The sequence below is a fragment of the Macrobrachium nipponense genome, chromosome 17 (genome assembly GCF_015104395.2).
Source record: "Macrobrachium nipponense isolate FS-2020 chromosome 17, ASM1510439v2, whole genome shotgun sequence".
NCBI classification, from domain to species: domain Eukaryota; kingdom Metazoa; phylum Arthropoda; class Malacostraca; order Decapoda; family Palaemonidae; genus Macrobrachium; species Macrobrachium nipponense.
In genome coordinates this window covers 77,086,006-77,098,505 of record NC_087210.1, presented here as the reverse complement: position 1 = coordinate 77,098,505, position 12,500 = coordinate 77,086,006, and the positions used below count along the sequence as shown (strand labels likewise).

The window sequence follows — 12,500 nt, the reverse complement described above, 5'->3', positions numbered from 1 at the left end:
ATATATATCAATATATATTTATTATATATATATATATATATATATGTATGTATATGTATAGATAGTGTATAAATATATATATGCACACACATATATATTTGTATACATAATATATTTTTATGTTATATATATATAAAATATATATATATATATATATATATATATATATATATATATATATATATATATACCAAGTTATTTATTATTCTGTTCCAAAATAAAAGCATTTACCCACTCGATCAACTTCAATGCCTACAGCTTCTGCAAACAAAACAGGCAATTGTTCGATGTCTGCAGAGGTGTACAATCTATCTTTAGAGCCGTCGAGTGAGAGAGAGGTCGCTGATAAACAACAGCTGGTCGAAAGCAGAACATTAGTTTTGATGAAAACTTTTGATAGTTTGTGCCATGAAAATCGAAGTGTACAGGCCTTCATAAGAATTGTCCAAATTACTGCTGGGGGCGACTAACCTCACGTCAACAGACATATTCTGACACATGGATTTGTAGATAATAAAACTGTCAAGGATTGTATGGAACTTATGGAGAGACAGTCAGAAAGTATATGAAAAACGCTCAAAGGAAATTACATGACTGATGTTGGAGACCAATGGGGAGAAATATTATAATTAATTTTCATTGCAGGTTATAAAAAGCTCCCAGTGATAATGGTGATATGGGATATCCATTAAAGTTGAGAGAGAGAGAGAGAGAGAGAGAGAGAGAGAGAGAGAGAGAGAGAGAGAGAGAGGTAAACTAGATTAGACTTTCCCCCTAAAAGTTCTCTAATTGAAATGATTGTTCAAACAAACCCCTCCGCTATGCAGTGGGTAGGCGTGAACCATCGGATTCAAAAATATGAATAAATTAAATAGCTTTTTCTCTACTGTTTTTTGTGAATGAAATGGATGTGAGGATTAATTCGTAGGACAGAAAAGTTCCGGAAAGAAAGATGTAGAAAACCTGGACCAGGAATTTCATTCTCTGCGAAGTAACTACAAAATTCCAACTACATCTTATTTTTAAACCTTGTTATATGCGGTGGTATCTGGTTTCTCTCTACAAGATTGCAGTGATGGTCTTTTGGTTTTGGAAAGTTAGGGATTTAGATACGTATATATTTTTAATTTTCTTGCTTATACGGAAGGTAATTTTATCTGCACCATTTCTTTATCTTATGTCTTGCATTTCATCTTATTATAATGGCATATGTCTCCAGAATAGAGGCTACATAATAAATATCAGCATGGAACCTTCTCTTTATTTTAAAATCACATTTTAATCATTCACACTTTGTATAATTCCGACTCATTAAAAGGTAAGAATAATTTTTCCTTAAAATCTGAGTATAAAAAGCAAAAGAAAACAAAAGAAGATCGTCAGAAGTAGAGGAATGAAAGAAAGGAGGAAAGAAAAAGAAGCCAATTATACGGGCCGCTCCATTCGTAATAGCTGTCATTTATTCTGCCGAAAACATCTGACGGAATAAACGGCAAGAAAAGCACTTAAGGCCAAACGCAAAAGAACCACAACACATTCAAGAAGACTTGCCGTTAAATGTCATTTGTTGATCCCTTCGCTCTGAAACACCGATCCGCCTCGTCCTGTTCTCTTGGGAAAGGGAAATATAATACCTTTCCTTCCTATTCGTCTTTTTATAGAAGAGCGCCGTTCCTCTCTTCATGTGCTTCTGAATTTTTTGATAGATTTCCATGTCAGGGAGGGCGTGAGTCAGGGAGACGCGTGAGCTTTATGCTCGGTTACGTTGTAGGTTGCAGCAGAATCTCAGTGTGCTTTTGATTCTGGCCGAGGAAGGATGTTATCTCGCCCGCTCCAGGTCATCACGGGCCTCGTCGAAAGGAGCCTAGTTACGAGTTGATATATTATTCCGTGATTGAATATCTCTCCGTTATGTGATATGTTGAGTTGGTGATAAGGAATCTTAGGCTAATTAGCGGATTATTTGTGGTTAACTGAACATAAGTTTTGTTAATATAATAGATGCCGTTCAATCATGTATACTATTTAGAGATTATTTTCGTTAGTGAGAGATATGATAATGAATAATTGTTTACTATACTAACTTGTGTGATAATTAATTTTTATGTAAATTTATGAAACGTTGTTTAACTAACGATAAAAGAGAATATACGCCGTCTATTGTACTTGTTACACTTAGTAGAATTGGAACAGACGATATGTTGAATGATTTTTAAGGGCTTTTTTCGTCTTGGGTAAAGACGTCTTCGAGATAGAGAGAGAGACATCACAGTCGATAGATACACTGACCCAAACCATGAAATACCAATCAGCAGTCCCCGGCGTGCAGATTCGCACGTTGACGTGCCTTTGTACGTTCGTGGTGAAACTGTGGATCATAGCAAAGTACGCCGAGTGCGACAGCATGCCCAGAACGCCCGCGATAGCCACCAAGTACGGCCAACTCCGCGGTTTCTATCGCCAAGTGACGAACTCGAACTTTCGTGTGGCCACATATCTGGGCGTTCCGTACGCCACCCCTCCGGTAGGTGCTAATCGCTTCAGCCCGACTCGCGCCCTGTCGCAGTGGGTGGGCGTCCACGAAGCCACCCATTTCGGACCTTCGTGCCCCCAGAGATTTCCCGATCTGTCCAACGAGACAGCCGCCCTTTCGAGGATGTCGAGGGCGCAGTATCTTCGCCTTCGGAGGTATCTGCCTGTGCTGAGGAGGCAAAACGAAGATTGTCTCTACCTTAATATATACGTTCCTGATGAAGGTAAGACGAAGGCCGTTTTCTAGAATACGAGTAAACTGCCTTATGATTTTCAATGTAGATGCTTATCAAACAGGCAATGAAATGTCTTTCCTTAGATAGTCACTGTGTGACGGGAACATAGGAAAGACATGAAACGTGAAAGAAAAGAATTCTCTCTCGGAAGTTCTAATGAAAGTATGGCCTCACCTCATAGAAAAGGTTCTTTATTATTATTTGCTCGATTTAATCAAGCCTTAGTAGAAAATACCTGCGGCTGCGTTGGAAAAATACACAGATGTAGACAGACAGACAACCAGGCTGGCAGACATACATACACACACAAACACATACACACACACACACACACACATATATATATATATATATATATATATATATATATATATATATAAAGGTGTGTGTGTTTGTGTGTGTGTAAATTGTGCTTTGTGGGTATACATTTTGAAGCAAGTCAAATATTACTAGCAGGTTCATTATTGTGGTTTCACGTGTAATAAATATACCCACGTGAGAAGAAAATGTAAGGAGAAAACGAATGAAATCGAGGCTGGGATAAGATCAGAGATATTAATTAACAGATGAGGATTATGAAACGGCAGAATGTTTGTGGACATATGAATAGAAAAAATGGGAATGAAAAACATGAAGTGGTAGGATGAAAGAGCAAGAGGACTTTTTTTTTAAAGAACAGAGTAAAATATTTGAAGAATAGTTTCAGGGGAAAAAATTATCATATAGCAATATATCAGAAAGCTAATAAAGGGCTAATAAAAAGAAAAAGGAAGTAAATTGGAATAGTTTGAGGATATGAAGACTTCTCTAGGAATCAAGAGTTGTCGTATGAAATGGTAAAAGGTAGGTAGAGCAAAACGATATGAGTGGAAGAGAGTAATATACATCAGAGAAAGATTCTGAAGGTGACTGTTCTTGATGCAGGGAGGCTACTCAAAAAGTTGAAGAATGAAAGGACGCAAAGAACTTAGCAGATTGCAAGTGGCATGCTATGGTGCCACGGTTGAGTGGAAGACCAGGGTGTGTAAGGTATTCTTTAGATGATGGTAAGATTCCTTTGAAGTAGTTTTTAGGATTGTTATCATTTTTGTAAAAACGTATGTGTAAAATAAGTCACTACGAATATTATGGACATAATATATATTGATTAATATTTTGGGTAAAATGCTTGGTATGATTTTCAATGGGATTTTCATTCAAATAAAAGATGATTTATAACAAAAGAAGAAAGTGGATGGTTCAGACAGGGAAGAGTCTGTAGGGAGTCTCACCTTTTTTCTATGAAGCAGCTAGATGAAATGTTTGAGTTTACAGAAGAAGAATGTGTATGTTGTACTATACATTTTATATATATATATATATATATATATATATATATATATATCATATATATATATATACCTAGAAAAAGCTAGAATTAACAGAAATAACATATGCTGGGCATTGAAGATGAATAATGTAAATGTTGACTTTATTTTAAAGTATTTAAAAGTTTTTAATTATAAACGTTTGGCATTCATACTTACATACAGTCATATATATATATATATATATATATATATATATATATAGATATATATATATATATTATATAGTTGTCTTTGTGTTCGTGTGTGTGTTTGGATGGGAGTTCATCTTTTTGTGTTGATATTTGCTTACATGATATTATTGGATGTAACGATTTGTAATTCATATGAGGGTATCTTAATTCTGAAAACGGATACTTTTTTCTGGAATTGCATACGGTGAGTCAATGTTGACCAGCAAGTAATATTTAACGCTTTATCCCAAAGAAAGTGAACCTTGAAGCTTTCAACCAAAACTGCAAAAATACTATTAGGTAAATACTGATGCTGACTGTGCATGAGCATATGAAGTAGTGCTAGGAAATGTGAATCATTCGTTTTCGTAATTGGACAGCCTGAAATTCTTGTTGCTGGCACTATAAGACAAAATCCACAAAACAGTGCATAAAAGCTGAAAAGAAGGCACAGAAACTAGTGGGATACATAAAGAGGCAATTCAAAATATAGGTTTAAATTCCTCAAGAACGTCGTCAGTGCCTCACGCCTATTGAAATTCCCACCTAATTATCATTATACTTGATTCGCCATAGGGTAATACACTTTTTGTGTAACAAAGGTGGAGTCATTTCTCAGAAAACCAATTTGACGCAAAACGACCCGTGACCACCTGCCCCTTTCTTAGCGAAATGAAAAGCAAGAGATGCATCTGGTTATCGAACTGAAAACCATTCGCAATACAAGAAATGTGATGTATTCCGAAAATATTTATATTCTTAGGAAGTAAGAAGTAGGTAGGGTGAATAAGTAAAATGAACAGTGGACAATATATATGTATTATATTATAATATATAATATATATATATATATATAGATATATAGTATATATATTGTATATATATATATATATATATATATATATTATATATATATACATATATATAGTAAATGACTAAAAATCGAAATGTATTTACTTGTCTGCACTTTCAACAGCGTCACTAGGTACTAAATATTGACATTAGAGAGTCTGTCTTTGTAATCATGTTACTCTACTAATATAGACATCTATGTTCAAATTTAAACATGTTTATACAGCGTGAGTACATGGATTCATTCACAATCATTTGAAGTCATATGCTGTTGATAAAACATAACAGGCGCCGAACTTTCTATACTAATAAAACACAAAGGTTAATGATGGATGAAAACATATATTTTGACTCTTATATTTAGGGATAAGCAAAAAAAAAAAAAAAAAAAGCCTCCGAACAAAAGTAGTGATTTGCATACCGGGTGATGCAGTAAAGGAAACAGTGGTATTCTGATTATATAATGTAATGTAAGAAGCATTATGCTGTATCACCTGTTGCATAATACAAAGGAACGGGTAAAGATTCGTTTTGCATTCATGCATATAAACTTCTTATATTTACATAGACACACATGTATATATATATATATATATATATATATATATATATATATGTGTGTGTGTGTGTGTGTGTGTGTGTGTGTGTGTGTGTGAGTGTTAGTAAATCTTAAATCAGTTTTGCTTCAATAGGCAGACCATATCAACATACATGGTTCTGTCTTTGAAAGACCCCAATAAATGGGGAATTAGATATATATATATATATATATATAATATATATATATATATATATATATATATATATTATATATATATATAATATATATATATATTATATATATATTTAATATATATATTCATACATGCATATATATGTATGCGTGTCTATATCATATAATGGAGACAAAAATATACTTAGTATAAATTCTCTCTCTCTCTCTCTCTCTCTCTCTCTCTCTCTCTCTCTCTCTCTCTCTCTCTCTCTCTCATCATTCTTTTTCCGTCACTGAATCAAATGAGCCATGTACATCTAGCCATCACAATATAGATCTGCTGTAATTATTTTCAAGTTCAGACTAATTAACTTCGTTTATTTCTGGAATATGTTATAAGCTCCGACAGCATATTTTATTTTTGTATTTGTTTTGCCTTTTATATATTTTATGAAAAACTCTCCTTATGATTGTGATTGATGTGCAGAATAAACATTTCTTGCTTGAAATATGGCAGTATCATAGCAAGAATTCCAGGGAGAATAAGGAGATTTATATCAGTTTATATTCATTCATTGTAAAAATCATACACGACTTTAATTTTGAACGTAATGGTTATATACCATATTATACTTAGGCAACAAAACCCTTTCAAAATGAATGTATATAGTATAAATCCGTATTCGTTCTTGTATACACACCCATTTACAAACACACCCAGACACCCAAAACAGACGACCAAGAACAAGGAACTAAATGCATTGTTTAGAGATCGATGTCGAGCCGGGCTCGGGTGGGATCGAACACCGGTACCTCAGTTGTGAGTTGACTGCGCCACCATTGTGTTACGAGGGTTAGAGAGAGAGAATGAGAGAAAGGGGGCACTGAAGAATTTGTAATAAGAGTCGCGGAAATAAATACCGAGAGCGAAGATTGGAGTTACAGATGTTTACTCTTCAAATAATCTTTTCACCGAGTGAATGAATTCGTCGACGATGCTTATTATCCCTTGGAGCGTTAATCTTGCCATAATATTTCTAGTTATGAGTAGAATTCCCTATGAAAGGAAAGGTAAATTGTTGTGTTCATCACATGCATTATTGTAACGTATTTTATATAAAACTGACTTGCCTTTAAATTTCTGGCACTTCATTGTTAAAAGAAATTAATGTTGATAGAGTTTTACTCACATTTTCAAGTTCTGGGAAAGCATTCCTTAACATTCAGTTTATTTTGTCTAAGTATCACCTTATTCTTACACCTGGAAGTTCTATTGATTTGTGAAAGTAAGTCCAATATATAGAGTCATTCCGGGGCTCGACAATCTTACTATAGTTTATTTCCTAAGTATTAGGTATGGCAAGGTTATGGGTCTTTACTGTTGAAGTTTGCTCTCTTTCTGCCAGAGAATTGTTGATGTTGAAGTTTTACATAAAATTCCGTAATATATTTAAATATATATTTCCTAAATATATTTAGATATATTTCCATATATTTAAAATCGTCAGTAATTATGCATATTATCTAATGGCTCTTAGATGAGAGAAGTAACTTTTAAAGAATAGTTTTGCCTAATGCCCTGATCTCAGGACGTCTTTCATTATACCTTGGGACTTTAATACTAAGAAGTCAGAGTGGCTTTAATTAGTGTTACAGGTCAGTCTGACAGGCCAGTTAAAGAATTTCCTTATTCGGAAATTCTTCCCAAATTTTAATGTGATTGACCAAGTTTAACAAATGTTTCAGCCAAGCTGAGACCAAAGTCTTTTATTTCATTGGCAAAGGCTACTTTGCCACTGCTGCCATTTAAGAATCGATACTGCCAACTGTGTGGTAAATGAATGCTAACCTGTATTTCATGAAACAATGAAATGGGACCCTATCATAAAGAACTACTCAGTCCCAAGTAAAATTTCAAGTAATGATCAACCTCATGGTTGATGTGGTCAGACAGTGGAAAAGAAATTAGGTTCAGTAAGAGAGGATACAATGTCCAGGTGAACTTCCAGAACTGTGGAGAGCTTGTTGTTAACAATTTAAAAACATTGCTAAAAATGTTCTGGCCCTTGTCTGGTGGGCTGATGTAAAATGCTGCCTTTCTGGGTCCATCGCCTGTACCATCTTACATCTGTTGTCTGCATTTCGGCTGATGATGTTAGACTGCCAAAATCAGATGAAGGCTATTGGAGCCTGGATAACGGCCTCTAACAAAAGCATCATCAATCAATACGACTGATTCTTAATAGCCTAATACGGAAAATCGGGTGCACGTGATGTCCATTTTGAAATTAACTAGTTATATCCAAGGAAACGTGCAGGTAAATGCAGGGGGTGAAAAGAGCTGTTTTTGTCTTCCTTATCTTAAAGGGTATCATATGTGGAATTTGTAATCTAGGTGCCTGGGGCTAAGTTCAAGAGTTCATTCGTGGTTCTTGAAATGTTGTTCGGAGTTCTGGAAAGTACGTTTTACTTGAATCTGTCTTGTTAGTCTTGACTAGATACATGAATGATAATCTAAAAATAATTTTGAACATAATATTTAAAATTGCTACCAGCAGAGTAGCCATTCACTCTCACCAAATGCAAAACGGAGTTGCTGTTTACAATAGTGGAGAACTGAAAGCAATCAATAAGTAGTGTGCCAGTATGGCCAAGAACTTAAGCTACATAAAGTCAGCCTGGTTTACCAATCCTGCACCAAGCTCCATCTCTATCCATCGAGTTGCATAGGTTACTTTGTACTTGATAACTCCGGATATATATTTGATAACAGTGGGTGTTACTTTCGAATGGAAAATCTTTTTTTAATTGCAATGAAAAATTTGTTAATGTTGCTATAATACGAAGTATTATCTTAAGGTTTTATCTGTCTGCCAGAAAGAATATAAGTCCTTAAATCTGGTCCTTCTTTCCTGGTTGAAATATAATAGTTCTGTCAGGATATCTGCACGACGTAGTTAACTTTTTTTTTTTATCAAGAAATCTATTTCACCAAGGAACTTACTAGTTCCCTGTATAGCTACCTGCATCCCATTAATTACATTGTCACAGTAATCAGCATCGTGAGAATTCAACTTCCTTTACATTTAAACTAGGGGGGAATTCATACACCTGCGTCTTTGTCCCTCTGATTTATAATGCTTATATTCTTACCTCTGTACTCTGTCAGCTAGACTTCTAAAGATGTTTATATAGACTTATATATCTACATGTGTATGACGGAATATGTATCTGAATATGCTATAGGAAAGAATCAAATTTTGCTAATAAGAGGGGACCTTTTTATCTTAATTAGCATTTATGATAGTTTTTAATTTTTTATTATTTTCCCAGAGGTAAAAGCTAAAATGCTAGTTTATTCCATCCGCCCTGTGTGTTCATTTGATAAATTAACACTATAGGGGGCGGTGGAGGGGTATATAAAGAAATCTTTCTTCTAAGTGCCTTGCTTTATGAATGCATAGTAATGCTTCCATATATACTTTTATGGTGCATTGTGACTGTCGTATAAACGTATAATGTTTCGTTCATAATGTCCTAAGTAAGAAGCACACAAAAGTATGGCAAGCATACGAGAGAGAGAGAGAGAGAGAGAGAGAGAGAGAAAGAGAGAGAGAGAGAGAGGTACCCTACGTTTAGAAGTCGGAAGATTTAGAAATCAAGCCTTTTCAATGGAGTAATATGATATGAAATGATTATTAATGAACTAGATTATTGTCGATCAGGTATTATTGACTCCCTTCCTCCCTCTGCTACCATTTCTCATATCATTCATGGATTGAATCTAAAATCCTCTCTATAATACATTTCAGTTTTCCCATCAAGCGTGTTAATTCAAAGCGTAACCCATTTCAGATCAAAAGATATAATTGAATTTTATTTGAACGCAGCCAAATTTTCCAGGCAGAGATATAGCTTATCATATTATTTTAGGTTATTTGATCTATCCTCGTCTATATTTCTACTCGGTTTTCCAGGGGAAAGATTAAAACGGCATTGCGTCGTAAGAGATTATGCATTTTATTCACTAATGTAGAATGGTCACGAAATATTTTAATTTCCAAGCACTCGTTGGTGTTAACAAATAACATTTGCTGATTTTTTATTTATTTATTAATTTTTTTTTACGTTCTAGTCATCCTAGTATTAAAGCCAAAAGAGAAAAATGATACATAAGAGACTACTAACATCAAGGTAATTGAAGCAAATAAAAAATACACCCACGTACACCCACACACACACACACACATATGTTATATATATATATATAGATATATATATATATATATATATATATATATATATATATATATATATGATACGCGCAACTCCATCAATTTGTAATGATTTCGGATATCCCTAAAGAGTCCATGTCAATGTATATTGTTATCAAAATCACACAAAACAACTAGTCTGTGACAGGGGATTGTTGACAAGAAGAACAAGGCAGAGGGACAAAACACAAAATTGAACAAATTATGTGCGTAGTTCCTCATGCGTGTTAACAGAATTCACGAAGGAACTCCAACCAAATATACGTATATATCTCGATTCGTCTAAGTCACTGGTGGAGTGTGGAGGCAGCGTAGTTTACTGTTGGGCCTTGTGAATTGCATTCCTGCAAGTCTCTAGTTACATTCTGTTTCCGTGTGCGTGCCTTCACTACTACGGCTCAGACTGGCAAAGGTCAGTTTGGGAAGTGTTGTAAGATCGCCTAATCCAAAATTTAAATAAAGTGATTTATTACTTCGTCTGTACCTGAGAGTTATGATTTGAAACCTGGTGAGAGTATGAATTGAAAATAGTTGAGCTCTCATTTGTCTTTTCATATATATATATGTAATATAATTATAGATATTTATATATATATATTATAAATAAGACATTTTATATATATATATATACAATTTTTATATTATATATATTTATATTATAAAATATATGTTAGATATATATAGTTTTGTATATCTTATATATAATAAATTATATAGTTATTTTATATAATATTATTATTTAATATATATAATATATATTATATATGATATATATATATATTATGATATATATATAGATAATATATATTAGATTATATTCTTTATTATAATAATATCTATAGATAGATAGATATATATATATATATATATATTATATATATATATATATATATATATATACATAAAGACACAAATGAGATATATACTATATATTAGTTAGATATACATCTATATATATATTATATATATATATATACAAATATATATATATGCATATATATATAAAATATATGTATGTATGTAGTATATATATGTAGTTGTCTATATATATATATATCATATATATATATATATATTATTTATCTATATATACATGTATAAGAGAGAGAGAGAGAGAGGAGAGAGAGAGAGAGAGAGAGAGAGAGAGAGAGAGGGAGGTGCTTTACCTATAATTAAGGTATGACCGTTTATATGAATGGAAATGAGAATTTTTATTGAAATTCATATTCTGAAAATAGGTTTCCTACCTGCCATAATACTGTTTTCACCGAGCGCTTCTAGGATAAACAATTCGAAAGCATCATATTTTTCTTTACTTCTCACATAGTTTTGTTATTTGAAACAGTCATTTACGAAATATGACATGTGTAAAAATGAAAAAAGAAAGGTATGTGAAAACCAGCTGTAATAGGAAATGTTATGCTTTTATTAATTTACTTCGCTGTTTGCTTATTTCCATTCTATTTATCCATATTGACGTATCCATAAGTATACATTTATGCGTTATCAGCTTTAGGACAACTTTCTTGTATATTAGATTATCTGTCCCTGAAGCCATGCTCATCTTCATCTTCAATAGTAACTCATGGAATATGGTACTTTAACTGTCAGCTTGATTTACGTAAAAACAATCCGGTTATGTGCAAAAACAAAAATAAAAAATATAAAAACTTTTCGGAAGTATAAAGTACAACAGAAAGCAAAGAACCACAAACATATTACGTCAAAGCATCTGGCAAATTATTTCTTTTATTATTCATCACGGTGCAGAGAAACCATGTAAAATGCAGGCAAATTGGCGATCCCCGGGAGTCTGGAGCTCAGGAGAAAATGGCTAAACTTAAGGCAATTTTGCTAAATTCCTCGGAACTCACGATTCTGCCCCGAAACTCTTTAGTCTTTTATTGCGTTTGCATGTCGGCTCTGCGTCATTGCTTTGTTTTTCTTTACATAAGAACCCATGATTTCGGGCTTTGCAGTTCCAACGTCGAAAACCAATGTGGATGCAGCAAAAAGACTGACTTAATAAAAAAATATTATTGTTCAGTTTGTATTATGATTTTGTTCACCTGATCATTTTTTTTTTTTTACTTTTTTAAAGACCGCCATTTCTATTTTGTCAAGTCGTGCAACATGAATTCATTTTATCGTGAAAGCTGAATTACTTTCTATTAAACTAGTTTTCTCGCTTTTATTGTAATCTGTTATATCTATTTTTATGCAAAAAGGTTTTATTTTTAGTTTATGATTCTCATGTTCTGTCGTTTTGGTTAAGCATTCTCATTTCACGAGCTAGTGGCAATTATTACCTCACAGCAAGTAGAAATCATAGTTCTTTGTTTCGACAATTT

At 33.2% G+C, this 12,500-nt stretch overlaps 1 protein-coding gene across 2 annotated transcripts in view; it reads left to right on the top strand.

The window, feature by feature from the left end:
• Positions 1-1,807: 1,807 nt before the first annotated feature.
• LOC135196345 (neuroligin-4, X-linked-like) overlaps positions 1,808-12,500 on the top strand; it is a 42,536-nt gene continuing 31,843 nt past the window's right edge. For both annotated transcript variants that reach the window (XM_064223105.1, XM_064223104.1), the window contains exon 1: positions 1,808-2,756. In XM_064223105.1, coding sequence (XP_064079175.1) covers positions 2,297-2,756 — 460 coding nt within the window. In that variant the 5' untranslated portion in view covers positions 1,808-2,296. The remainder of the gene's footprint in view (positions 2,757-12,500) is intronic.